This window comes from Macaca fascicularis, chromosome 13 (genome assembly GCF_037993035.2).
Source record: "Macaca fascicularis isolate 582-1 chromosome 13, T2T-MFA8v1.1".
In the NCBI taxonomy this organism is placed as follows: Eukaryota; Metazoa; Chordata; class Mammalia; order Primates; family Cercopithecidae; genus Macaca; species Macaca fascicularis.
This window is the reverse complement of record NC_088387.1, coordinates 84,824,714-84,852,706: the sequence shown is the minus strand read 5'-3', so window position 1 is coordinate 84,852,706 and position 27,993 is coordinate 84,824,714. Positions and strand designations below refer to the sequence as shown.

Here is a 27,993-nt window from a genome sequence, read left to right as displayed (position 1 = left end):
TGTGTGTGTGGAAAACTCTGCAGGTCGCGCATACACTTGTCGCTTGAATTATATGTGTGCATGCAGACGGCAAGGCCTATGCCTCTGACTGCGTTCACCTGAAATAAAACACCCAACCGGCAACACAGTAGTATATGTGGTTATTTTCATTGCTCAAAGAAACAGTCGCACTCCTCCGTGTTTCATCTTAAGGAAAACCTCCCAGGAGGCAGCAACTCGGAACAACGCTGCAACTCGCAAATCCAAACGCAGTAGGGATACTGGGGCGGGGGGCTTACATTCTCCAAGCACCATTTACTCACCCCTTTGAGACGACCACAACGCAAAGTGAGGAAATGAAACGAAAAAGCTCTTCCAAAATTCGGCACTCCGAGTTCCGCGGGTCTGGCTTCGGGAACTAGTTTGGGAAACCCGGGAACGGATCGCCTCCGCGGGGCCGGGCGCGGTGGTCGCCAGCGGAGTGCGAATCTAAGTTGGCCTCCTCGCGGACGCCGGAACTTGGCCCCCGCTGGCGGCTGCGGCGGCGCCCCCGCTCCCCCTCAGCCGCCCACCTCCCGCCGCGCGGTCCCCTAACTTCCCGCCCAGCGCAGCTGACACCGCCCAGCCGGGCGCGGGGTCCGAGTGCTGCCGCCGCCGCCGCGTGCGGTTGGCTGGGGGAGTTGAGGGGTGGGGGAGGGGCAGCCGCTGCCTCAGCCCGACGGGCCGGGAGAACAAAGCGGCGGCAGCGGCGGCGCGAACTTTTTCGGTGTCTGTTCAGCGCTCCCCGAGGCGACTACTTACGGTAGCAGGCTCGGCCCGTCGTGAGAAACTCTGCGCCTGCCAGCGTTTGAGTCCCGGACGAGGCGCCAGCGAGGCTTCACGCGCCCCGCAGGATCCCGCCCGCCGCCGGCGCCCCTTCCTCCCTCCCTCCCCGTCCCGTCCTGAGGCCGGAGGGCGGGGGGCCGGGGCGCGCGGGGGACGGGGGCGCGCGGCCGGCGCGGGGCCTGCCGGGAGCTGTAGTTCCTCGGCCGGCGCCCGCCGGGTTGTGGCCGCGGCGGGAGGTCGCGGCTGTCTCTTTCCCGCGAAGGGGCGGCGGGAGCGCCGGGTACAGTCAGGCTGACTCCACACCTTCGAGTTCTGGGCGTCTCTGTGAGCGCGGGGGCACGGGGCAGGGGCGCCGCGGGAGATGCGAGCGTGTCTTTCTGTCAGTTACACGCGGTACTTGGTCCCGCTGTTGCCGACGGTAATGTCTTTTCCTCTGCTGCCGTGCACTCTGAGGGAGGCGGTGGCGACAATGGGCCAGAGGTGACAGTTGGAACGGGGGACTTGTAAGGCGTCCAGAGCAGACAGCGGCTTCCACCCCGAGATGTCACAGCCCTCCCGCATGCTCCTCCCTGCTGCCTGCCCCCGGGGTGGCAGCCGACACCGCAGCTCGGCGCCCAAACCCCGAGCTCGACGTTCCGACTGCAGGGGTTTTCCCGGTGCTTGGTGTTTCCTCCCCATCGGCCTTTAAACGTGTATATGACCCTACCACCAAAGTGGAGTGCAGTCCAGAATCACCAAACCTAGGCTTTCACGTGTCTGGAAACACAATGTTAACATTTGTTTTGCTCCAAAACAAAGTGTGACCGTGTCGGGTGAGTGGGGCGGGGGTGGGAGTCAGCAGCATAGAGGGAAAATACACTGTGCATAAATTTTCGATGTCTTATGTGAGAGAAAGGCCTGAGAAGCTGACAGCCATTGTCACAGAAGCCACATGATTCTCCTTATGTCAACATTTTATCCCGAAAGTACTTAAATATATTGCAACAATCAGAGGGACTACAATCAAAAGGGCAGTTTTCTTTCTTCTCTCTTTTTCTTTCTTTTCCCCTTTCTCTCTTTCTTCTTTCTTTCTAGAAAAGGTTTTACTCTGTCATTCAGGCTGAAGTGCAGTGCCACTATCATAGCTCACTGCAGCCTGAAACTGCTGGGCTCAAGTGATTCCCCTGCCTCAGCCTCCCAAGCAGCTGGGACTACAGGCGTGCGCCACCACGCCCCACTAACTTTTAAGTTACTGTAGAGACGGGGTCTCTTGCTGTGTTACCCAGGCTGGTCTTCTGACCTCAAGAGATCCGCCCGCGTCGGCCCCCCAAAGCGTTGGGATGACAGGCGTGAGCCACCATGCCCAGCCAAGAGGGAAGTTTTCAAGAACAGAAAGAAAAATAAACATAAGTGAGCCCCTACTTTTGATACAAAATCATCACTCTTAATGGATGTCCTTGGATTTAAAGTTAAGAAATGAAAATATTAAGATAATTTATATTAAACATAAGGCAGGTAAGATTGTGTAAAACCTTGATTATTTAAAAAGCTATTTTAAAAAATATTTCTGAAACATTCTCAGGAATTGGAAGTTGCTAAATGTCTTACATCCAGCAGTATCTAATTCAGTCTTATTATACTTTTGTTATTAGAGCCCTATTCAGCTATTCTTTTACTTTAAAATTGAAAGTAGATTTACTCAAGTTTACCTTCTTTTTAAAGAACTCTCTTGCTTAACTTTGCCCTTTTCTTCCTTTCACTTCCCAACAGACGTTTTAGTCCAGCCCCAAATTTTGCCTCTCAGCAAGATTCCCAGGACCTCATTGGAGCAGTTTACAGCCAGTCTTATCTCACTATTAACTTCCATTTTCTGCTGTAGTACTTAAAGAGACAGAAGTTACTCTTCCTAGAAGTAACTTTTCTAGACGATTCAAACTGCTGTTATACAGAGATTTAAGTATTTGTGGGCATGTGTGAAAATAGAGATATATAATATATATATTTTATTTTATTTCCACTGTTCTGCTTCTCTTTTTAAAAATAAAACGGTCTCCTCCACTTTGGGTAAATCTTTCAGCACATTTGATCAAAGAACTATCTTTGTATCTAATTTTTTGCTTAACATGTACTACAGTTTCCTCAAGGTGTTCCATTCCTGTTCTGAGAGCATTACAGAGATAAAGATTGGATTTAATAAGTAAGGGTATTACCATGGGAAATGTTTTAATCCTTGAGAGAAAATATAATCTGAATGCTCAAAATGGAAAGGATTTTTCTTCTTGGTGATGTTTTATGAAAATGAGCTTAGAAAATTGCTCTTCTATGGCTGCAGTTGCAGACCTTGTCCTGCATTATTGGGTTCCTTGTACTTAATGACACAACATAGCCATTCAAATATGTTACCTCATGCAAGCAAAGAAAGTCAACACTCTTGTGACTTGAGATAACAGAGGCATCTGATTTAGAAACCTAAATGCAGGGGAAAAAAATGGTCTGCCCGCCGCAGTCTCCCAAAGTGCTGGGATTACAGGCATGAGCCACTGTGCCTGACCCTTATTTTTATTTATTCATCATTTAGCACAGTGCTTAATAAATGTTGATTAAGTTAGTGAATTTTTTCATTAGGGAAATTGATGACAATTTCCAACTAGAGGAAATTGTCATCATTTTAAAACTTCAGCTGGTTTTAATTTATAGAATGTGGTCACTGGAAAATTATTTTGTGTTTATGTCTTTTTCCATGACCTTGAAACAGCTGAAAAATTCGAAAAAGCATTTGGGTGTCAATATAGAGTTAGTAAAATAGTTATGGGAGAAAATGCTTTAGGCTCTATTTCTTTATCAGCAGAGATGTACATGATGATATAGTTCTCAAAATGTCCTTTCTCAGTTTCCACTGCCATTATCCTAGTCCATATCTCACATCTGGATTACCACACTAGCTCAAACTGTTACATCCTTGGAACTGTCTTATCTGATTTGAAAGCTATCAATAATTGTTCTGTGTTCTGATAGCCCTTGAGAGATAATTCTCATGTGGCTCAGCAATTTTATTGTGGATTGAGTGTTTATCAGATCCTCCTGGGATCCCTATCTGCACTTCCCTTTTCTGAACTTGAAGAAGACCAGATCTTTTATTTATTTATTTATTAGTAGAGAGGTTTCACTATGTTGTCCAGGCTGGTCTCCAACTCCTGTCCTCAAGTGCTCCACCAGCCTCAGTCTCCCAAAGTGCTGGGATTACAGGCATGAGCCACTGCATCCGGCCGTTATTTTTATTTATTCATCATTTAGCACAGTGCTCAATAAATGTTAATTAAATCAGTGAATTTTTTCAATATGTCTTGATGATAGTAGTTAGGCTAGTAGTCCTAAAGTACCACATGATAAACTCTGCAATTGTTCCCTATCACCTACCTTACCACGTCCAAATTCTTCTGCTTGGGTATAAAGGTTATTAATAGTATCTATTGTTTATTGAACACCAGCTCTGGACCAGGCACATTCATTCATTTTTATGTAACTTTCTGTATTCCATATAACTCCTCCCTTTCCTTTATTTGCACTTATATTTAGCTTTATATAATTTTACACTTGGTTATATTACTATGTTCATATATCTGCATATGTATTTCCTGTATTTCCAGTCTTAGTGCATAGTGCCACCATCTATTTAGTCATTCAAGACGCAAACTACTTGGTCAGCCTAAACTCCTTTCCCTTGTTCTCCAGATCTAATTGGTGATCAAGTCCCATCAATTTGATACCATCATGTTTCTTGAATGGTATCTGTAAATATATATCTGTGTATATATTTACAACATAGTATATAATCAAAGAGAAATGTAATAAGGATGGCTTGACTAAAAAGATTAGGAAAATCTGGTAACTAAAGGGAGTGGTTACTGCATATGTTTCACCTAGGATTTCATATGTGGTTTTTAAAAGTGTATATTCAGGCCAGGCGTGGTGGCTCACGCCTGTAATTCCAGCACTTTGGGAGGCCAAGGTGGGCAGATCACTTGAGGTCAGGAGTTCGAGACCAGCCTAGCCAACATGGCAAACCCTGTCTCTACTAAAAATACAAAAAAAAAAAAAAAGCTGGACGTGGTGGCATGCGCCTGTAATCCCAGCTACTCTGGAGTCTGAGGTAGGAGGATCAGGAGGATCGCTTGAACCCGGGAGGCAGAGGTTGCAGTGAGCTAAGATTGTGCCACTAGGTGACAGAGCGAGACCCTGTTGCAAAAACAAAAATGAATATTCAGATAATTTGCAGTAAAAAACCAATTACTTTAACCACTTCCAATAATGTCTATCTTTGTGACTGCAAAATAAGTTTCTCCAGGAAAGAGTAGGTAATACATAAATGTGCTCATCGATTTTAAAATGGAATTAACATTCAATTCCCTTGAGTTATGGATTTATTGCTTTTATTCTAGATCTTATTCAACTGAGTAGTAATTTTAGAGTTCTCTTTTATACAAAAATTAGTTGGATGCGGGCTGGGCACGGTGGCTCATGCCTGTAATCCCAGCACTTTGGGAGGCCAAGGCGGGCGGATCACCTGAGGTCAGGATTTCGAGACCAGCCTGGCCAACATGACGAAACCCTGTCTCTACTAAAAGTACAAAAAATTAGCGGGGCATGGTGGCGAGTGCCTGTAATGCCAGCTACTCAGAAGGCTGAGGCAGAAGAATCACTTAAACCCTGGAGGCAGAGGTTGCAGTGAGCAGAGATTGCGCCATTGCACTCCAGCCTGGGCAACAAGAGCGAGACACCGTCTCAAAAAAAAAAAAAAAAAAAACCAAAAACAAACAAACAAACAAACACACATTAGCTGGATGCTATAGCACACTCCTGTAGTCCCAGCTACTCGGGATACTGAGGAGAATCGCTTGAATCCGGGAGGCAGAGGTTGCAGTGAGCTGAGATCATGCCACTGCACTCCAGCCTGGGCAACAGAGCAAGACCCTTTCTCAAACAACAACAACAACAAAAACAAAGAAACAAACTCTTAAAATACTGTAAATTGGTTATAACATGTTTAAAAAGCCAACGGAGGAAGAGAACAAAGATGCTACAGACCTGAATAGGAAGGGAGTATTAAAGTTAATTATCCAGCCAGGCGTGGCAGCTCATGCCTGGAATCCCAGGACTCTGGGAAACGGAGGTAGGCGAATCACTTGAGCCCAGGAGTCTTGAGCCTAGGAGTTCGAGACCAGCCTGGCCAACATGGTGAAACCCCGTCTCTACTAGAAATACAAAGATTAGCCGGGCATGGTGGCCGGCGCCTGTAATCCCAGCTACTCAGGAGGCTGAGGCGGGAGAATCGCTTGAATTGGGGAGGTGGAGGTTGCAGTGAGCTGGGATCGTGCCGCTACACTCCAGCCTGGGCAACAGAGGGAGACCCTGTCTCAAAAAGAAAAAAAAAATATCCTACCAGGACTGACCAAAACAGAGGAGTTAGGACTCCCTTCCTGGAGTGTGGAAATTACACCAGCCCAGAGGAACCAGTTAGAAGAAAAGGGTTGGGATGCGATTTCAAAGTCAGAGTACAATCTGGGCTCTGCCATTTAGTAGTTTTGAGCTACTTAATCTCACTAAGAATCGATTCCCTTACATGTAAAATGAGGGGGGAATAATTACCTCAGTGTTGTTGTGAGAAATAAATAAATAAATGTAATGTATTATGCACATAATGTCATCTACCTTGTTATACACCAGGATTCCACCATTTAACAAGCTGTGTGACCAGGGGCAAATTAGCCTCTATGTGCTTCAGTCTGTTCATCATCAGTTAACTGTGATGACAATAATTCTTCCTCCATGAATTATTGTAAGGATTAAATGAGATAATACATGAAAAACACTTTTTAAAAAGCCTGGCACACAGACAATGGTCAATAAGGGTTAACTATTAATATTGTTATTCATGCTAAAGAATTCGAGCTTTTCACATCTCTGTATCTCCTCCTGTCATTTGGCAGCACAGAGAAAGAAAAGTTGCTAAGCTTGATTCTATGGAGGGATATTTAGAAAGATAATAAAGAACAGAAAAGCAACGGGAACTTCTATGGTCATAGTATGAGTTCATTTTTACATCTTCAAAGGAAGGTCTTACTGCACAGGTCCTCAAGTGACCAGAGGCTATCACTGTGACATTTTCTGTACTAACAGCTTGAAGTATTTTATAGAGGGGGTAAAATCACTAAATAGATTTTTATTTGTTTATTTTTAATGTTGTTAGAATATAATGACCTGAACATTTTACTATAATTTGTACTTTTATCATGACACCTCAAATTTCAAAACCTTAAGTATTTTCAGAAAGAATTCTTTTTTTTTTTTTTTTTCTTTGAGACGGAGTCTCGCTCTGTCGCCCAGGCTGGAGTGCAGTGGCCAGATCTCGGCTCACTGCAAGCTCCGCCTCCCAGGTTTACGCCATTCTCCTGCCTCCGCCTCCGGAGTAGCTGGCACTACAGGCGCCCGCCACCTCGCCTGGCTAGTGTTTTGTATTTTTTAGTAGAGACGAGGTTTCACCGTGTTAGCCAGGATGGTCTCCATCTCCTGACCTCGTGATCCGCCCGTCTTGGCCTCCCAAAGTGCTGGGATTACAGGCTTGAGCCACCGCGCCCGGCCCGATGGTCATTTTCTCTAATTGAAGAATAGAATAAAAAAAAAGACCTTTTTGCCTTAGAGTGGAATGAAGATGTACAATTCTCTTATGGCCCCTCCTTTTTGCTTATGAAATTTTCTCTTGGCCCCCTTTCTAAAATTACTACTGTGCTTCTTTCTGATTGTAATACAGATCTAACACTGTTAGAAGGAAATTTTTTGGAGGACTAAACAAAGATATTATAAGAGGCAATTAATTTATTTTCCTTTCTCACAGATCTCTAAATTCAAACCTTAGTGTTCTGCATAATAGGTATGTGAGTTACTGAGTGAGAGCCATAAAAGATCAAGGTTTGGGCTGTTAACAGAAGGGTCTTACTGACATTCTATGCTGAGTAATTTAAGCTTCTTTTTTAGGGAAATTTAGGTATACTCCTGGCCTGGTGCTGCTAATCATGAGCTCTGTTGAAATGCTTTCCCAAACATTAAAATTGAAGATGGATTAGTTCATCTAATTTATTATAATCTGAACAATAGCATATATGTGAACCATGGTGTTGAAAGGATTTTTTATGACTACAATCTGTACTAAGTATTACTAAAACGTTCAAAATACTTTGTGAATGTTTTCACATATAAAAACAAAACATAAATTCCTTCTAAATTTAAGCAAAAATTAGATATTTATAGGAGCATATGTGGGTTTAGGGCCGAATTTGAGTTATGGTGTTATGTTGCAACTTTCTATTATTATGGTTAATAGCTATGTGTGGCATAGCCAACTTGTTTTTAAAATAACTTGCTATTTTCTGTGAATCTGTGTCATTTTTATTTGCTTTATTAATGTTCTATTTTGGACCCTGTGGAAAGAGGTTTTAGAGCCTTTCTTCCTCTTACTTGACACTGACGGGCCTAACCTGAGTCTTAAAAGCAAACTTTTTATTTGTTTGTTTGTTTGGTATGACTTGAAAATTACTCTTAGAATGATTGTTCTTTCATGAAAAGTCAGAAAGAGACTAATTAACAAGCACAATTAACACTGTAAGATTGACAGAAAGGATGCTTTTTCAGTTGTCTGATAACAGTCTGTGTAACCTGATAGTAGGAAGATATCACAATTTCATATCTTTAAAACATGGATAAGTAGAATATAACACCGTAGAAAATCCACAAATGACCCCAAAGCAGAAGACAACTGAATGCCTTCGTCTTGACTTTAGATTATATTAATTTACATTTTGGCTTTTAATTTTTTTGAAAAAAATTTCCCTTTCCCTCTTCTACTAATAGATATGATATTAGATATATGATTAAATGAGACAGAAATACAAAAATGAATATTGTGCTTAAAATCTACAGATAAAATACTTTCAATGGTATCTGATTATAACTTCAGTGAAAGCTTTCCTCAGCTTATTGAAGGTTAGATTTTAATAGCTACTTAAATTTTCTGCCCTGAAACTGTAAAAGCCTGTAGAGTAAAAGTGCACTGCCTGCAGCTGAATCAGCTTTGCATGGCTTTGAACAGATCACTTAACCTTGTACCTTAACTTTTTTATCATTAACAATGAGGATAATAATAATAATAACTCTAATCATACTTATTTATAGAATTAGGTCTTAAAAACACATTATTGACACACTTAACATCTCTGATCATATTTTTCATTTACACCATAAACATTCAGTGACTCTGAAGGAAAAATTCTTGAACTAACAGCTTTTTACCTTTCATGTTCTATCATTAATGTGTTGCAGAAGGCTGGGTGAGGTGGCTCATACCTGTAATCTCAGCACTTTGGGAGGCCAAGGTGGGTGGATTGCTTGAGGTCAGGAGATCGAGATCAGCCTGGCTAACATGGTGAAACCCTGTCTCTACTAAAAATACAAAAATTAGCTCAGTGTGGTGTTGCACGCACACCTGTAGTCCCAGCTGCTCAAGAGGCTAAGGTGTGAGAATCACTTGAACCCTGGAGGCGGAGGTTGCACTGAGCCAAGATCGTGCCACTATGCTCCAGCCTGGGTGACAGAGCAAGAAACTGTCTCAAAAAAAAAAAAAAAAAAAAAAAATATATATATATATATATGTATATATATTTGAAATTGGTGCTTTATCTTATTTGATCCCACATGATGCAAAAAATTAAACACAGATGAAATTTTTTGAATAAAATGTCAACATGTATGCTTCTATAAATATAGAGACTTAAACACTATATGCATAGATACTTCCTGTAATAATCAGTTGTTTGTAACTTCACATCATAGTCAGTTTAGGTACTGTGTAGATCAGTGCTGTCCATTCTGTGAGCTGTAAAGAATGAATTTTGTGTGTGAGTCTTTATCTTTTGCTGAGCTAGGTGTCAGAGCCCCGGCATTGGAAGGTGGTTGACTTGCGGATTGGTAAGAAGAATTTACTGACAACAGTATAGGTTTGAAAAGGAAAGTTTTACTAGATAGAAAGAACGCTGCAGAAGAATGCAGCAAGGCACCTCAGCAAGGGAGGAATTGTGGTGGATTTTCCCTTAGGCGTGTTTATGAACCTTAACGCGGGAGTTTAATGGTAATTTGGACCCGATTAGCCACGCAGGTAATGATAAATGATTAAATTTGTAGGCATTTTGGTGCCTTGATGTCAGCGAGGGTTGCATAATGAGTTTCAACATGCATACATTCTGGAGATGTATGGAAATTCTAGTTACTTATAAATTTTTGAGAAAGAAGCCTGGAACCAGATGCCCGCTTTAGATAACAGGGAAGTCTAATTACATCTAAATTCCTCAGACAAGGAATTTTTTCCTCTGGATGGCTGGCTTGATGGTCACCAGGTGACTTTTACTCTCCTCATCTTTGATTCTACTTCTCATCTCCTTGAGTGCACTGAAATTTCTTGCTAGAGATTCATTTCTTTGGATCTTGAACACTTTTGGTTTTCAGAGCTCTCAGAGAAATACTGATCGAAAGCATGATAAATTAGTAAAGGGATAAAAGGAATTTTGTCTGAAGAGCATAATTAGTGTTGGTGAAAGGAATCAGGGTTTATGGGGACTGTTCCTCTTTCCTTCTTTGAGAGGACAGTGCATGTTATTTAATAGGACTGGGAAGTGAGAGGGCCAGAAAACCAGAGGAGAGGAACTTTTTTTCCCTAGCTTTTATTGCCACCTTAACCCGACCTCTGATCTGGTGAAAGAAGTTGGGAATATTTACAGGAAATCTGGATTCCTGAGATTTCTAAGGAACACTACAAATCTGACTCTGGACCTCAGATGCAAATATTTTAATTTTTCACTCTGCTATTGAAAGAGGTGGTGGACAGATTCAAACAAGGATATAATGTAGGACTCTTTACATTCTCTGACTATTAAAGGAACAAAAGGCAGGGTGCTTCAGTACTAGACTTGCACAGGGGCCAAAAAGTGGTGGGAAAGTTGGGGGGGTTGAATTTAAGCGGCCTACTTCATAATTTGTCTAAGACTGGGCCACTTTCCCAATCTTTTTGGCTGTTATCCTCAGGGCCTTATGAAATAACTACAATGCACCATGACTATTAATGTTATCTTTAATCTGATTATATGATTTTTGCTAATGTATTTCTCAAAGTGTGTGACTTAATGCAATGATTCTCAGCCCCGGCTGCACATTAGAATCACCTGGGGAGCTTTTAAGCAATCTGATGCCCAGACCACACACCAGGCTAATCATATCAGAATCTCTGGGGGTGGAAGCCAGACATCACCATTTTTTAAAAAGGCTTTCTAGATAATTTCCATGTGTAGCTACAGTTGTAAGCATTGGTTTAATGTATTATCATCTGTCTCTCTCAAGTAGAATGGTTTTAACATAGTGATTCTCAAATGTTTTGGTCTCAGGACTCCTTGCATTAGTAACAGTAATTGAGGACCATAAACAGTTTCCATTTATGTGGAACACGTCTATCAATATTTATTGCATTGAAAATTAGAACAGGCATTTTACAAATATTTAATTATGGATTTATTTTAAAAGAATAAAGTCATTGCATGTAAAGGAACACGTTTTATGAAAAAAAATATTTTCTAAAATAAAAAGAGTTTAGTGAGAAGATTGGCATTTAAAAAATCTCTTTAATTTCTGACTTTTTAGATGACAACTGGATTTCCATATTTGCTTATGCATTTCATCTGTTGTGATATATTATTTTGGTTAAGTACATGAAGAAAATTTGACCCCACACAGACATGTAGTAGGAAAAAGGAAGAGTATTTTAATAGCTTCTTCAGGTAATTGTGGATAATCTTCTTCTTTATTAAATCAAAACATAACAAATGATAGTGTCATAAAAGGTACAACTTGAAATCTGCATCTAAATACATGTTTTTATTCCATTACATTAAAATCCACGGGGTGTCTCTTATACTTTGAATGGAACTTTTCTTTGTGATTGTGTAACATGGTGAATTGAGCATTTGGAAAATATTGCTTCACTGAGTTATGCAGATATTCCAAATGTTGAGCATTTCATTATATATAATAAATAATCACATTTGTTAAAATCACCAATTTTGTCATAAAAGTTGTTACATATCAGGAAACTGTCAAGCTTATGGTAGCAGATACAAGTTATCCAAAACTCCAATTTTTGCTTGAAAGATCCAATTTTATCACTGGCAACAAACAGTGTCGGTTATTTTCCTTCAAGGCATAGGTGCACTTTATTTTCAAATGTCTGCCAAATATCCAAGTCTGAATAACCATAATTTATCAGTCATTATTCTTTCAATTAAATTGTAATTTCATGGAAAAAGTAGCCAGTTCACTATGCTTCTCTCTCTCTCTTTTCCTTTTTTTGAGACAGTCTCTCTGTCACCCAGGCTGGGGTGCAGTAGTGCGATCTCTGCTCACTGCAAACTTTGTATCCCGGGTTCAAGCGATTTTCCTGCCTCAGTCTCTGGAGTAGCTGGGACTACACGTGCCCGCCACCACGCCCAGCTAATTTTTGTATTTTTACTAGAGTTGGGGGTTTCACCCTATTGGCCAGGCTGGTCTCGAACTCCTGACCTCAAGTGATCCACCTGCTTTGTCCTCCCAAAGTGTTGGGATTACAGGTGTGAGCCACTGAGGCCCACTATACTTCTCAAACAACAGTACAAATGCTTTTCTGTGAGACAATTGCCCTTTGGTGTGCAGCAGAAGTGCTTTATTTCTACCTCCTATTTTTCCCATGTGAGTATAAAAAGCTGCATACTCTCAATTTGTGCTTCTAGTTAAGATGGAACTGGATTTGTCATCCCACCTGAAATATATTAAAAATGATATTCACAGTGGATTGGATAAAGAAAATGTGACGCGCACACACACACACCCACCCTGGAATACTACCCAGAAATTAAACATAATAAAATTTTGTCTTTTGTAGCAACATGGATGGAACTGGAGGCCATTATCTTTAGTGAAATAGCTCAAATAGCACATGTTCCCACTTATAAGTGGAAGCTAAATAGTGTATACACAATGACATGAAGAGCAGAATAATAGACATTGGAGACTTGGAAGGGTGGGAGGGTAGGAGGGATGAGAAATTACCTGATGAGTAAATGTATACTATGTTTTCAGGTGATGCTTACACTAAAAGCCCAGACTTCCCCACTATGCAGTATATCCATGTACCAAAACTGCCCCTGTATTCTCTTAAGTGTATAAAAATTTTAAAAACGATGTTCATATATTAGAAAAGAGGTATCACAGGAAAGTGGTAAGAAAAGGGGAAAGAAATGAGATGGGCCTGATGTTTTCTCCAGCTTACTGCTTTGAGAGTTTCCAGGATGCGGTGCAGGTAGGAGGAATCTACATAGAGCTGGTGGTCTCCATGAGATGAAAAGGCAGACTTGAGACTCTGTCCTCCTGTACTCTGTCCTGCTAGATTTAAAATCTATCTTCGTGGAGAGAGATCTTCAGAAGGCAGTAAAACAACAGTTTTATTACTTCATCAATGACATTCTTAAGTGAGACTGGCTCTTTTTCTTTTCTTTTATCTTTCTTTCTTTTTTTTTTCTTTATGCATGGCAGTGAAAAATACAATGATGGCTGGGCACAGTGGCTTACGTCTATAATCCCAGCACTGTGGAAGGCCGAGGCAGGTGGATCACCTGAGGTCAGGAGTTCGAGACCAGCTTGACCAATGTGGTGAAACCCTGTCTCTACTAAAAATACAAAAATTAGCTGGGTATGTTGGTGCATGCCTATAATCCCATCTACTCAGGAGGCTGAGACAGGAGAATCGCTTGAACCTGGGAGGCGGAGGTTGTAGTGAGCCGAGATTGTGCCATGGCACTCCAGCCTGGAAAACAAGAGTGAAACTCCTTCAAAAAAAGAAAGAAAGAAGGAAGGAAGGAAGAAAGGAAAGAAAGAAAGAAAAACACAATGACTACAAGTGTAGATTTTCCTCCTCAATAGTACAGTTTTGTGTCCCGTCTTGATAGTGGCTAAGGTGCCAGCATTTTTACCCGTCATTGCTTTTGCAATATCGGTGCAAAGTCAATACAGTAGAAAAGGTAAATCTGGTTTTGGTATTATTATAAACGTTGATTTGACATGGGAGACAGCCAAGAGCGTCTTGGGGAATCCCCAGTATCCATGGACCACACTTTTGAAAACTATTGTTTTATAGACCCTTCTGGTCATTACTACTTTGGTCTAGTGGCATCACTTTAAAGGTGGGACTGGGTGTAGGAACATCCTGCCATGGCAGGTTCATGGAGAAGATGTTTTGGTAATTGGGTCCTTCATTTCCCTTACATCACAGTATAGAATCTATACTGTAATAGAAGTAAAAATTTCTCCACTTAAGAACAGTGTTATCACTGAATGTACAACACATTTTTCCATGATGAAAAACAGGGTCTGAAACTTAAAATGGAAAAGTCATTAGTTATCTTCCATAGGAAGAGTTCGAAGAAAGGAAAAGTTGAAGTAGGGCAAAAATAGCAGATATAAGGGATTTCTAAAAGTTTCCCAAATGAAGGAAGAGAGAAAAGAATGAGTGAAGGAAAGGAGAAGGATATTTAGTGTGTAAGACACTAGAAAAGGCATGCATAAGGAAAGAAGGGATACATACATAGTGGTGTTGGATTTGTAGATTCCTGGAAAGTTGTCAGAAAAGCTGACATATTAAAACAAAAACCCAATGTATTGAAATCAGTCTCACTAGCTATGTGGAATGTTGTAGATTTGTACCAGATACAATACATGGATGCATTTGTGGTGGATACAGGAGATGCGCTGCCCAGATCTGCCCCCAGGGAAGGACCCTGCTCCAGCTGTTAGAGGCCGGCTGGCTGACAGCCTCTAGCAGTCAAGCTCTTTTGGCTGGAAAGCCGCTTGCAGGAAATCACTCCATGGAGGTGCAGAGATAAGGCCCCAGTCATTTTGGCCCAGTATGGAACAACTTTGACAGTCTTTTTCAGCTTCAGGACTCCCATGGAGTTGGGTGAGGTTGTTGGGCCTGCTTTGCTGCTAACTTCTCCCTCTGTTCTCTCCTGTTCCCCCTTCTTCCTCCCACAGGGGTTTGTCCCAAGGGCACTCCCTAATACACATCCTGCATGTTAAACTCTTGTCTCAGAGTCTGCTTCCTGTAGATACCAAACTGTAAGAACATCTTATTGACTTAAATATAACCAAAATTGGAGAACTTTAGGAAACAGAAAACCATCATTACATTATGTACTAACATTTTAGCTTATTTCTATATTTCTTGTTTGGAATTGCTTATACTTAGCATGATAGTACCTCTCACATTTTGTTTCATTTAGGTTTGCTATTTCCATGTCCTCTTTCATATAGGAACCATACTGTGAAAAGACATAAAGGTAATAGGGTAAAACAAAACAAAACAAAGGCTCTTTATTACCCAGCCACTCGGGAAATGCACTACTTCAAGGTTGACCCAGGCAGCAAGAGAGGAATATATTAGGGAATGTGACAGTGGTTTAGTTCTGAAACTGGGGCCAATAGAAAGTTCTGAAGGGGTCCGATGATCAGAACTGTCTGTGGGTGTAATAAAGGTGTATTTAATTTTATTTAAGCCTAGAGATTTAAACTGTCACTCAAAACTCTCAGACATGAACAGGGTTAGCAAATGTGAACATCAGGAAAGGAGTTATTTACATCCTGTCTTCTCCTACAGCTCCAGAGGAGGGCAGAACAGTGTATTCCCAGGCAAGCCCTCGCTTTAAAAACTCATAGCCAAGACTGGGAAGACAGAGTGAGTGGGTGGGCCTTCTGGCAGCTTCTTTACCTTCAAATCTTTGCTCTCTGGGAAGTGGTTCTGCTTCAGTGTCCTTGTTCCGATTTTTCTGGGAACTAGATGTTACTGGGAGATGACTCAGAGCAGGCCAAGCCCTGATCCTCACTGTGGAAGCAAAAGAGGCTGGTGAAAGTCACTGTCCTGACAGCTTGGACCAGAAACCTACCGACAAAACTAAAATGTTTTCCCGCACTAGGATTATCTGGATAACAACGACCTTTGATGTTACAAAGTAAATAAAATCGTGTTTGGCTTTTCCTTTTGTGGCCATGCCTTGGCAAAGATGACTGCCTTCAGAGCCGCTGTGAATATTTTAGATCTCATTATTTCAGACAATTACTTTGACCATCCTTTTCAATGTGAGAGTATGATGGTCTGTCTTCTGTGAGGCAAGGCAACTATCTGTGAGAAAAAAGACAAAAGGCAAAGATGCACTGTCATACTTATCCTTGCAGGTTCCAGTACAGGCTTTCTATGGGGGGGGTCTCAGTTTCCCCGTCTGTAAAATGGGATTAGTGGACTAAATCCGGGAAGGGTGGACAAGCACCTAGGACGGTGCATGGTGCAGTGTTCAGCAGACGTCGATTCCCTGTCCACCCCTTCTTTAGGAGCTGTGGGAAACACTTCATAACTCCCTAGGGTCTGGTGAACCCTTCCTCCCTTTTCTATTCCCTGTTTTGGCATTGGAGATCATAAAAAGCCTCTTCCATGTCTCTTCCTTCCTTCCTTTCATCCTCTCCCAGAGAAGGAAGTGGCCGCCTTTGTTCCCTTGGATTCGGAAGCTTGTGTCTGTCACCCAGGGCTGCCCAGCCCCGGGGTTTGCGAAGGTCCGGGGTAGGAGGGCTGCAGCCTGCGCGACGCGGCGGGAGGCGACCCGGAGGCGATGGGAAGGCGGGCGCAGTCGACCCAAGGGTGGAGAAGAGGGAAGGAGAAGGACGCGCGTTCCCGAGCTCGTGACCGCCAGCGGCCAGGGGAACTCGCTCCCAGACAGCCTTGGAGAGATGGCAGGCGGAGGGGACCGGCGAGTCGTGGGCACCCTCCACCTGCTGCTGCTGGTGGCCGCCCTGCCGTGGGCATCCCGGGGGGTCAGTCCGAGTGCCGCAGCCTGGCCAGAGGAGAAGGTGAGGGGCTGTTTCTGCGTAGTTGTACTTGAGCGGCTCTGGTCCGGTGCGGGGACCCCCGGCCCGGCCAGCCTTACCTAGGCAGAGCGGGAGGCGGGGCAGGGCCGCGGTCCCCAGCCCAGGCACCGGCGCCCGGAGGAGTCGGGGCTCTGCGTACTCGCCGGGGTGCCTCGGCCTGTCCGGGGCTGCTCTGGAGACGCCAGGGGGGCTGGGTGATGTCACTGGTCTCCCCTGGGCTGCGGTCTGATGGGGGTGCTGATAGGCACAGGAAATGTGTCTCGCCAGCGGCGGCTGAGCCGGGAGGCGAGGGCGCATCGCGGCGCCACCGCCCACTCGGGACCCGCGAGGCCAGCGGAGCCCGCGCTCCGGGGCCGCCAGGGTGCGGGGCGCGCCTGGGGGTGTGCCCGCAGCTCCCCTGCTGCTTCATCCAAGGATGCTGCTGGGGCGCTGAAGTGTCCCTACAGTCTCAGGACGGATGTGTGTTGTTTGTTTTAGATTTTTAAAAAGAGCAACTCGGAAGGAAGGACCTTCACTGGAGACCTGCTTACTTTAAAAACCTTTTTTTTTCTTTCCCCCTTAAAAGAGGGTACCTGCTATTTTCAGAGAAAATGGATCTAGTTGTAGGTAGAAATCGCATGGAAGGAACTTAGGATAAAAGTGATTTGCAAGTTCCCTCTGCAAGAAGTATATGGGTTCACAATTACTTCCTTTTCTTGTGTAACAGTTTTGAAATCATGAAATTGCTAAGGGATTGTGCAAATGTTAATGATGTTAGCGTAAAATAGTATGTTATAGAGATATTAAGAAAAGCAGCAAAGTAAAGCGATATAAACTTTGGCAGTGTTATTGAGCAGACGTTTTACACACTTAGAGTATGCCTGTATCTACTCAAATGTTTGAAATACAGGGCATACTGGCGAATGCCCACTCCCACCCAGCTACATGCATATGTACGTGAACAGCCCATTTCAATTCTTCGGATCTAATGTAATCACCACTCAGGGGTCACAGCAGGCCCCACTTACACATGGAGACCACAGGCCACAGGGAACCTGGTGGGAGTGAAGGAAGTCGGTAACATAAGAATAACTTTACTATAAGAAAAACAGCTTTCCATGGGGTCCCATGAAGAAGAACGTGGAACGACACAAAAAAATCCTCTCCTTCACTTCACTGAGAATACCTTTCTGGTCAGAAATTGGGAAGAGAACATTACAAACTAGAATATGGAGCCAAACCAAAAGTATCTTTGTGATACATCTAAATGGAAGGGAATAAATGAGATGGAAACTGAAAAAAAAAACAATCTGAAAAGATCATTTGTAGGTGTGTGTAGGTGGGGGTATTTATGGGTGGGAAAAGGTGCTGTGGTTCTTAAAATATTTTAAACCAATGAAAATTTAACTTTTGAGAAACATTTTTTAAAGCATTAATTGAATCTCTTTTATATTTATTTTAAGAAGCTTCTGATCACTGTTCCATTGAGAAACTGAATGTTTTCAAATTGTTAAAAGCGAATGACAATCAGCCATCACATTTCCCAATTTCTAGCTTCCTCCCCCTATTCTGTAGACCTTCATAAAGTCTTGCAGCCTGGGTGACGAATCGGTCCACACTAAAATATATGTGCTTTCCTACTTTTTACAGTGTCTGACTATTTTAATCATATGATGTATGTCCTTGGTACACTGATCTGCCAGCAGGTGAGGTGTGGTAAAGAAAGCATCGATTTTGAAATCCATTTCCTTCGTTTTGAAATAAAGGTGTGTCTCTTTCAGTGGCTTTGAATATGTAAAAGCAGATCAACTCTAGTTTATGGTGGCATTCAGAGACCATGATTTGATTATATATTTGAAACCTGGAAACAATTGTTCCATAATAACAATACTATAAATTGTTAAACTCCCAGGTGGGCACACACATGTGTATTTAGAGGCATTGGCATCTGGGTATGGGGTGATATATATATATATATACACACACACACACGTCACTTGAACTTCACATAACCCCCCATGAGTGAATTCATCCTCAATTTATGGATGAGGAAACTTGACAACTATTACACCAGCGAACTGAAGAGCTAGGGTTTGGCTTAAGCCCTGATCTCTCCTTTCTTCTTCTATGCTTTTCTCATGATAGATGAGTCCTGGCTGATGTACCCAGAACAGTGCCCAGGTAGTGCAAAAGTGTGGGGCTAGCAGGAAAGTTGGAGGGCCAGATGAAGAGCTTACTCTCTCTTTCCGGGCCGGGGTGGACTCTAAATGGCATTCCAAAACAGGTAGTTTGTTTTTGGTACCTTCTCTTCTGTTATCCCCTATTTTCTCCTTTCCTTGATCTCCTTCATGCAGCTTAAAGGTCATCATTATTCTGGGTGTTGATCCATATTCCAGAGTTACTTTTTCTGAACCTTCCCCAGGCCTTTTGGTCACCAGTCCTATTCCTTTAGTACAGGCCCATTCCTTTAGTACAACATTGTCAACCAGCTGTTAAACAGAATCTCATTAAATCATTCCTCCTTAGGTGCAAATGACTGATGGCTTTTGAGGGCTTTATATGTTCTTTAAAAAATATTAACTCCAATAAGCTAAAAAGTCTGGCTTCTATTGAAGTCTTCTAATTATAAAGTTGACATGTGCTCATTTTAGAAAACTTGGAAAATACAGAAAAATACATTAAAAAGAAAACTAATGCCACCCATAATCCCACTTTTCAGAGATAATTGCTATTAACCATTTTGGTGTTTTTATTTCTATTTCTCTCTCTCTCTCTCTCTCTCTCTCTGCGTGTGTGTGTGTGTGTGTGTGTGTGTGTGTGTGTGTGTGTGTGTGATTGTTGTTTTTGCATTCTAATGGAAGCAACAATGGAGACTCTAAGGCAGGGACGAGAAAGTCAGTGGCGGACGGGGTGTTGGTAGGGAGAGAAAGACCAAATGTCATTTTGGAGCCTTACCATCTGGTTGGTAAGTACTATGAGATCCATTTTACAGATATGGACTCTTTCCTAGTTATGGCTAATAAGTGAGGGAGCTGAGATTTCACCCTAAGTTGTTGTGGTTAAAGCCTGCACTGCTCTGCTTTTAAGTAGAGGGCTGCTTACATTTAAAAAAAGACAGATGTTGTCTTATTCAGTTCCCAACCATTCCCCCAGTGAATTTTCAGTATCAGTGGCTTCTGACACACAGAATGAATTCAATAACTGCTGATTGAGCTGACTTTGCAGACAGACAGAGGTGTTAATCTGAGAATTGCCTGGGAGACACTCACATAGAATAGAAACTGGACTTGCATTGGCCACAATTCTGTAATGATCTCCCTTTAATTTAATGTTTTGGAACCTCAAAACCCTTTGCAAGCTGGGCCAACTCTATCAATTATGTAATGAAAACCCTCTTTGGCCTGGCACCACATGATTAGCCTAGAGGAGATGCTTCAGGATATCTGGTTCACACTTTTGGCTGAAAGATTCTTGTCACTCAGAGCAGACTTACTGTCCTTTCTGTCTGGATGAAAAGACAAGGCAGGGGCTGTAACAGAGCCTCATTCCTCTGAGAACACCTGCACTGATAGAAAATTGTCTAAGTGTCAGAAAATTGTCTAAGTGTCTTTTAACTGAGATAACCCTACAGTAAATTGGGGTTTGCATTTACCATTGGGCTCAACTTTGTTTTTGCCTGAGTTACTTTCCCCCTGCTGAGCTCACTCTTTCTTTACAGCTTTTTCCTCTTACTCATTCATCTCATCTCCACCTAAATTTGTATATTTATTGAGTTCTGAGCATAAGACCCCTTAAACATTGAATGCATGCTATTTAGGTTGGGAAAGTCAAATGCTTTTCCACACAGGGCTTTAATGAATAGAAGGCTTAAGTAATTGCCTGAGTGTAGTTGGTTGTTTCCTCTTCTCTGTCCTTCAGTTACTGGGAAGCTTTTAACTCTGTGATTTTACAGGGGCATCTTTGCCCCCAGAGGGGCGAGGAGAGTCAGGGCTCTTTACTGAAGTATGTTAATTAAATGGTTGAGCCCAGGAGGTTGAGGAGCAAACACATGTAAGTCTTTAGATTCATCAGCATCAGTAGGCCTGGCCTGTCTGCTGGATTTACCCTTTAGTTATCCATTAAGCATTTTTTGGTGCTATTTGCCAACTAGGTTTCATCCACAGTATCTCTTATAGTTAGAGATGCTTGGGGGAGGCGGCATTTATTTTGTTCCTGTTTTTTCTTAAATATCTTAAGAGCTCTTTCAAGCCTCTAGAAACCAGCTATTTAAACACAAGTGATTTCGTTTCACTCTGGACATGGAGTGAAAGCTTCTGTCCACAGTGACCAGATGGGCTTTGGGATAGAGTATTGGACAGTAAATAGACAAGGAGCTACTCGTCAAGCAGCTTTTTACACAACAGTTTTGGTTGTCATAGTGACTGCTTGGGTCAACCCAGCTCTTCATCATCAGAAGCATCGAATGTCAGAAATTCAAAAAGAGCAAAGCCCAATAACTTTGAACCACAGCACTTCCTGGCCATGGCACCAGGTAGCCACCTGTCTCTTCTGTCTTTATGTTTGCTTGTGCATTCAACTGATTTGGTATTTACAATGCAGAAAAATGCCCACGTTTCTTTATTATTATATAAATACAGTCTTAGCAAAGATAATTTTGGAAAGATAGTTCATCTGTTGATTGCTATTTTGATTAATTTGCCCAATATTTATCAAATGCTCAAGAGGAACCAGGTCCTGTGTGGCCTGTGTGGGAGAGAGAGGTAAGCAACAGAGAGAGAGGGAGTTCCAGCCCTTATGGAGCTGATGTCTTGTATGAAAGACAGACATCAAACAAGTAAACACACAAAGAAGTGGCCTCCAAGCTGCAAGCTGAAGTGAGCAGGAGTTAGCCAGGTGAAGAGGAAGGGAAACAGCTTGTAAGGCAGAAGGCACCGCAGACGCCAAAGCCTCATGAGGGCATAACCTCAGAGCATTTGAGGCCTGGCCAAATGCCAGGGTGACCGAAGCATGGTGAGCAAGGGTGAGGGGGGAGACCAGACAGGCTTCTGTTGGCCGGGTTGAGTAATAATTAACCATGGAAGTCTTCTGACCTCTTGCCTCCATATTCTTCTTATCCCTTGGCACATTTCTATTGCTTTGTCTTTCAGCTTCAGCTTCAGCTTTCTTTTTCCAACTGCTGTTTGGGAACTGGCATGAGGACTTAGATCCTGGAGGTACCAAGGGATTTAAAGCCTGCACTGACAAGTTTATCAAGGAAAATATTTAAAAATGTCCTACCAATAAACAAACACAAATCTTCTGATGTTCAGGCACACCATCAATATTCAGGAATAAACTGGAAGTGCATAAATGATACAGTGAGGCAGAGTAAAACTAGCGTGGGATTGGAAATCCACAGACGGGATCTTTTTGTGGATTTACCTATAACTCTCCTTCAACCTCAGGAAGTCAACTGGTTTCTATGAATCTCAGTTTCCACAAATATAAATGAAGGAGGTTGGAGACTAGAGCATCTCTAAGTGGCTTTTCCAACTTTAAAATTCATTCTATGGCTCTTTAGTGTTTGATAGAAGGAAATAATAACTAATACATTGAATATTTACTGTGGCAGTTTACATATGTTAGTTCACTTAATTCCAGTTACGCTAGGATTCAGGTGTTATTACCTCTGTTTTACAGATGAGGAAATTGAGCCTTACTGAGGTTTAGTAACCTGGAAGGAGTTACAGCTAGTAGGTGGTGGGGTGCTGAGTTGAGAGGGTCTGTCTGATCCTATAGCCTCTTTGCATGGTAAGTACTGGAGAGTAAACAGCCATCTCAGAGTGTAGATGAGTGTAAGTAATTAGGCAATAAGCATTATCTGAAGTCTAGTTTCACACCAGTCACATGGACTGGATCACATGGAATGAAAATACTTGCCTGACTACTTAAACATATTCAACTAACGCTGGTCCTGAAAGGAACTATAAACTAGGCCTCCCCTAACTTCTGTTTTGCCTTCCAAATAATTCAATATTCTTATGTCATCCTCATCCTTCCCCTTAGGGAAGGAGTCATCGGATCAATTATTCTCTTCCTGTTGAGGAGGAGTAACACATTCCATTATTAGGTGCCTGATAAACATATAATGAATGAATGGTTCATCATTACCAGTATCATAAGAATATACGGTATGTGTGAAGTCATCAAAATACAAATTTGAATGTTATGTGAACTTTAATGGAATTTAAAAATAATTTTAATTGAAGTTAAAAAGTTTACTATTTAGTTGGCTATAGACTCACCAATACCAGGCTGAAAGGAATTGCAATAATCATCTGAGTTGGCATTGTCTAATAGAAATAATGACTCAGGGCCAGGTATGGTGGCTCACGCCTGTAATCCCAGCACTTTGGGAGGCCGAGGCGGGTGGATCACCTGAGGTCAGGAGTTCGAGACCAGCCTGACCAATATGATGAAACCCCGCTCTACTAAAAATACAAAAATTAGCTGGGCGTGGTGGCATGCACCTGTAATCCCAGCTACTCAGGAGGCTGAGACAGGAGAATTGATTGAACCCAGGAGGCAGAGGTTGCAGTGAGCCAAGATGATGCCATTGTACTCCAGCCTGGGCAACAAGAATGAAACTCCATCTAAAATAAAATAATAAAAAGAAATAATGACTCAGCTACTCAGGAGACTGAGGTGGGAAGATTGATTGAGCCTGGGAGGTAGAGGTTGCAGTGAGCCAGATTGCACCACTGCACTCCAGTCTGGGTGACAGAGAGAAACCCCAGCTTAAAAAAAAAAAAAGATTATGAAAGAAACATATGTAATTTTAATTTTTCTAGTAGCCACATTAAAAAAGTGGAAAAAGGGTAAAATTAATTTTAATAATATACTTCATTTAACCTAATATATCAAAAATTTACAATTTCAACATGTAATCATTATAAAATTTAGAATTAGGCTTGCTATTAAAATCCTATTAAAATTCGGGGACCCCTTAATTTGTGGCTCATCTATAAAGTCTTCCCTGACTACTCTTACTCTAAACTGTGTAAGATTTACTTAGGCTAACAGTTGGGTTTTAAAATTATTTTTAAATTTTTTATTGAGACAGGGTCTCCTGTTGCTCAGCTGGAGGGCTCAGTAACACAGCTCACTGCAACCTCGACCTCCTGGGCTCAAGCAATCCTCCCACCTCAGCCTCCTGAGTAGCTGGAACAACGGGCACACACCATGGGTCACCACACCCAGCTAATTTTTTCATTTTTTGTAGAGACAAGGTCTCATTATGTTGCTAGAGCTAGTCTCAAACTCCTGGGCTCAAGCAGTCCTCTTGCCTCAGCTTCCCAAAGTGCTGGCATTACAGGTTTGAGTCAGCGTGCCTGGCCCTAACAGCCCAATTTTAAAGTTGAGTAGTTTAATTTACCTAATTTGACATAAAGTTCTCCCTTATTTTGAAGTTTTAAGCAATTAATTGCAAACATGTCCGAGTCTTACACATATTATGAAATGATAGCCAGTTAAATGATTTCATTGAATCCTCAGAATTATCACCAACCAGCCATTTTGAATTCATCGGCTCTTCGGCAAATTGCAGAAGGCACCAGTATCTCTGAAATGTGGCGAAATGACTTACAGCCATTGCTGATAGAGCGATACCCGGGATCGCCTGGAAGCTACGCTGCTCGTCAGGTGAGAACATGGGACATAAACCTCAAGGTTGTGTGAATACTTTGCTTTCCCATGAGGGATAATGTTATGGCTGAAGTTCTGAGGTGTCTAATATTCAGATCTGTCATCTCCTTATTCACCAAATAGTCAACCAAGAAAAATCAAACGACTGAGAGTACGTGTCTGTTCTGAATACTAAGTGGTACATGTTAATGTCAATAGTTTATGTGTGAAGTCTCTATTTGGGGTGCAACATTACACAGTCCTTAACTCTTGACCATTCAATTACACACCCCGAGTCTCCCAACCAAGTTTCCTTGAATCCTAAGCAATGAACAGCAACAGCCTTAGGGAGTCCTTGCTTGAAGGTTCTGGGCCAAGAGTATCATTGTACTATCAGGCCATCACTTGCCTTAGGGAAATTGTATTCTGCCTGGAGGGACAGTTAAGGCTGGTGGTAAGCTACATTTCTCCAGGGCAGTGCTTCTCAAACTTCTGACTCTGACAGAAAGTAAAAAAATGGATTTTACATTTTATACACACAAACGTACTGGTATATTTAACTGAAACAAAACTTCCATGAAAAATACTGTTATTAAACTTGCATTTTACTGCGATATTGTCAGTTCTATTTTATTGGTTCTTAAAAAAATGCTGGCCATAACCCACTAAATTGATTTCAAGACCCACTGATTTTACCATCATCATGGAGGGTAGAGTAAGCTGGGCCAGACCTTGGATGTGTCTTTGCCTCCTTAATGTCAATCTTCCTAAGCAATCTGAAACCTCACCTCTGAATATCTGTTTTTTTCAAACTACCCCATTTTAAGGGGCCGCTTGGGAAGGAATGGGACTGGCCCTTCACATCCTCTTCTGAAACTCCTCAGGCAAAAGACCTTGGCACCCACTGCTGTGCCCAGAGTGAGAACTGCGAGTCCCGGGTGCCCAGCTCTTGAGCTCTTCCTTTCGATTTCAGAGTCTCGCTCTGTCGCCCAGGCTGGAGTGCAGTGCCAAGATCTCGGTTCCCTGCAACCTCCGCCTTCTGGGTTCAAGGCATTCTCCTGCCTCAGCCTCCCCAGTAGCTGGGACTACAGGCGCATACCACCAAGCCTGGCTAATTTTTGTATTTTTAGTAGAGACGGGGTTTCACCATGTTTCCCAGGATAGTCTCTATCTCCTGACCTTGTGATCTGCCTGTCAGCCTCCCAAAGTGCTGGGATTACAGGCGTGAGCCACTGAGCCGGGCTGGGCTCTTCCTTTCTACCCAGTGGGTAGCCTCTGCCCCTCAGGCTAGCCTAGATATCCATATGTCTGTCTCCCTATTGGCCTCTTGTCTTCCATCTGAATAGCTCTGGCTTCTCCCAAGGAATTAGACAGTAGACAACCTGCAGGCACCTTAGTTCTGTCTAACCTTTAGGGAGAGAGAAGAATAATAGCGATGATGGCTGACTTTCACTGAGCAGTGTTTCTGGGTCAGGCACTTTACTGAATTCTTTGCATAGATCATCTCATTCAGCCTTCACAACAGTGTGTGGATGCTATTATTATCTCAATGTTAGGAATTTAAAAAGATCTGAGGTTGAGGTATATGAATTAACGTGCTCAAGGTTATTCTTGTACCAGTGATGAGGCCAGAATCTGCTTGAGATCTCTATCTTATCACTGGAGAGCTGGGAGGAATCAGTTCTGTGCTTCTTGCCCTCGAATGTCTCCAGCTCTCGATCTTCTTATGCCCAAGTTGGACAGTAAGGCACATACTATTCACTTTAACAATATTGCCTGGGCCTTATCTCTCAAGCATTTTCTTAAAAGAAGGTCAGGGCACTTAACTGGCATTTTCCAAAAGCCTCAGTTCCTTGTTAGAAAAAATCGAGGTCTCTGATGCTTACTCTTCCCATTCAACTCAACCTCTTTTATTTCCCCATACCATTTGCCCAGAGCACTGTATATACCCAGAAATGATATGCATACTTCAGGCCTGAGGTTCCTCGCCTGGAGGCTCTGGAAATCCATGAACACAATAAACATCGCTAGTTGATCTTTAGCTTCAACAGAAGACAGTATATAGCATAAATAATATACATAGATACTGTTGTGATTAAAAAGATACATATTCATTTAAAAGTGTTACTAAAGTTTCAGTAACATTCTCTACTATCATATGGGGGTGGAGGCAAATGAGAAATTTATAGACAGTATTTTAGAATGTGCTGGGAACTACTGCTGGGCTGCCTATGCATGGTCTGGCTGATGGCTATGTTAGATATCTCACTTAGATTCCATTTTAGAATTTTTTGAGAAGAAAATTACCATTAATTTTTAGAGACCTATCTTCTAAGCTGTGGAAGACAAAGGAATTCTCATTTTGAAAGTGAGGCAGATGACAGAGTAATTATGAGGGAACTACGCGAATGGCCTTAATTTGACTAACATTAGATCCTTTCATGTAGAACTGAATTGAAACAAAAATGATTGAACCTTTTTTTTTTCTCCTGAGGACTTTTTGAACACTAGATGAGATGTTTTATAATGCAGAGTTTCAAGGATATTGCTAGAGAAGATCCTCAAATATTAAAAAAGGGTAAACGATATAAAATTGGTTTGTGAATTAACTTTCGTAGTTATCAGTAAAGATGTGCATTACTATGGATTCTCTTTTACAGAAAGAGAATATTTTGGGGGAAACCTGTCCCACATTATGTGTTTTCCTGGTCTCTGATCGATGACCCCAAAGCTGCCTATTGGATTATTAGGAAATTTTATTTTGAGGAGATGAGTAATTTGTAAAATAAATAATTTGAAGATAATACATTTGGGGCTATTTCATTGATTTATAAGATAGAAATAAAAAATTTAAAAATTAGGATGATAAAGTCTCACAAATGGGCAAGCAATATCCTTTGTCTAAAAGAGGCAAACTAGAAACTTCAGGGGGTAAAATCCCCCACAGATGCACAGCGCATCTGAGCCACTGAAACTGAATATCATCAGATACATAGATCCCAGGTGCACCCTCAGTCCAGCCCCCTAAGAGGAGGAGCCTGAGGGACTCATATATGGTGCACTCAAGAGGAAAGAGGTACCTGAGTCTTTGGGTGGCAGAAGTCAGCATCCTGACGACGATGTGTTTGCAGACTTAGCGCAAACACTGGAAAATCAGCTTCCTCCAAACAATTCTGGTCTACTGATGTCATTGTTGCTCAGAACCTGGAAACTAGAATTTACGTTTAATTAAATGAAACCCAGGATCATTCACTAGTGTTAACCTAGAATAAATCCCCCTACCACTCTTTGGAAGTAGACTATCTTGTAATAGCCTCTCTCTTGTGCTCATATCTTCATCTTTGTATTTTTTTTTCTTTCTTTACTCAGTCTCCATCCATCTCTGCTTTATCCCTGTCTCCATCTCTCTCACTCTTTCTCTCCTCTCCATTTTAAAACATAGATGTATAGCAACCCAAAGTGTGATCTATATTCTGAATTGCTTTTTAGCACTCCTGGAGGGCCCAGCCCTTTGCTGCTTTGGTATTGGGGAAG

General features: G+C 42.1%; 2 protein-coding genes across 12 annotated transcripts in view; one reads left to right on the top strand and one right to left on the bottom strand.

Moving 5' to 3' along the window:
- Positions 1 to 935, bottom strand: part of PRKD3 (protein kinase D3) — a 78,002-nt gene extending 77,067 nt beyond the window's left edge. For 7 of the 9 annotated variants that reach the window (XR_012422494.1, XM_015433777.3, XM_074011959.1 and 4 more), the window contains exon 1: positions 781 to 935. The gene's annotated coding sequence lies outside the window, so the exon portion shown is untranslated. Of the gene's footprint in view, positions 1 to 302 lie in introns of all 9 variants that reach the window. The other 2 variants (XR_012422495.1, XM_005576113.5) reach the window with 1 other exon arrangement.
- Positions 936 to 16,436: 15,501 nt separating this feature from the next.
- QPCT (glutaminyl-peptide cyclotransferase) overlaps positions 16,437 to 27,993 on the top strand; it is a 28,786-nt gene continuing 17,229 nt past the window's right edge. The window contains exons 1-3 of one of the 3 annotated variants that reach the window (XM_045369487.2): positions 16,437 to 16,800; positions 18,448 to 18,563; positions 24,331 to 24,477. In XM_045369487.2, the coding sequence (XP_045225422.1) occupies positions 16,563 to 16,800; positions 18,448 to 18,563; positions 24,331 to 24,477 (501 nt within the window). In that variant the 5' untranslated portion in view covers positions 16,437 to 16,562. Of the gene's footprint in view, positions 16,801 to 18,447; positions 18,564 to 22,847; positions 22,968 to 24,330; positions 24,478 to 27,993 lie in introns of those variants that run through there. The other 2 variants (XM_005576109.5, XM_065527172.2) reach the window with 2 other exon arrangements.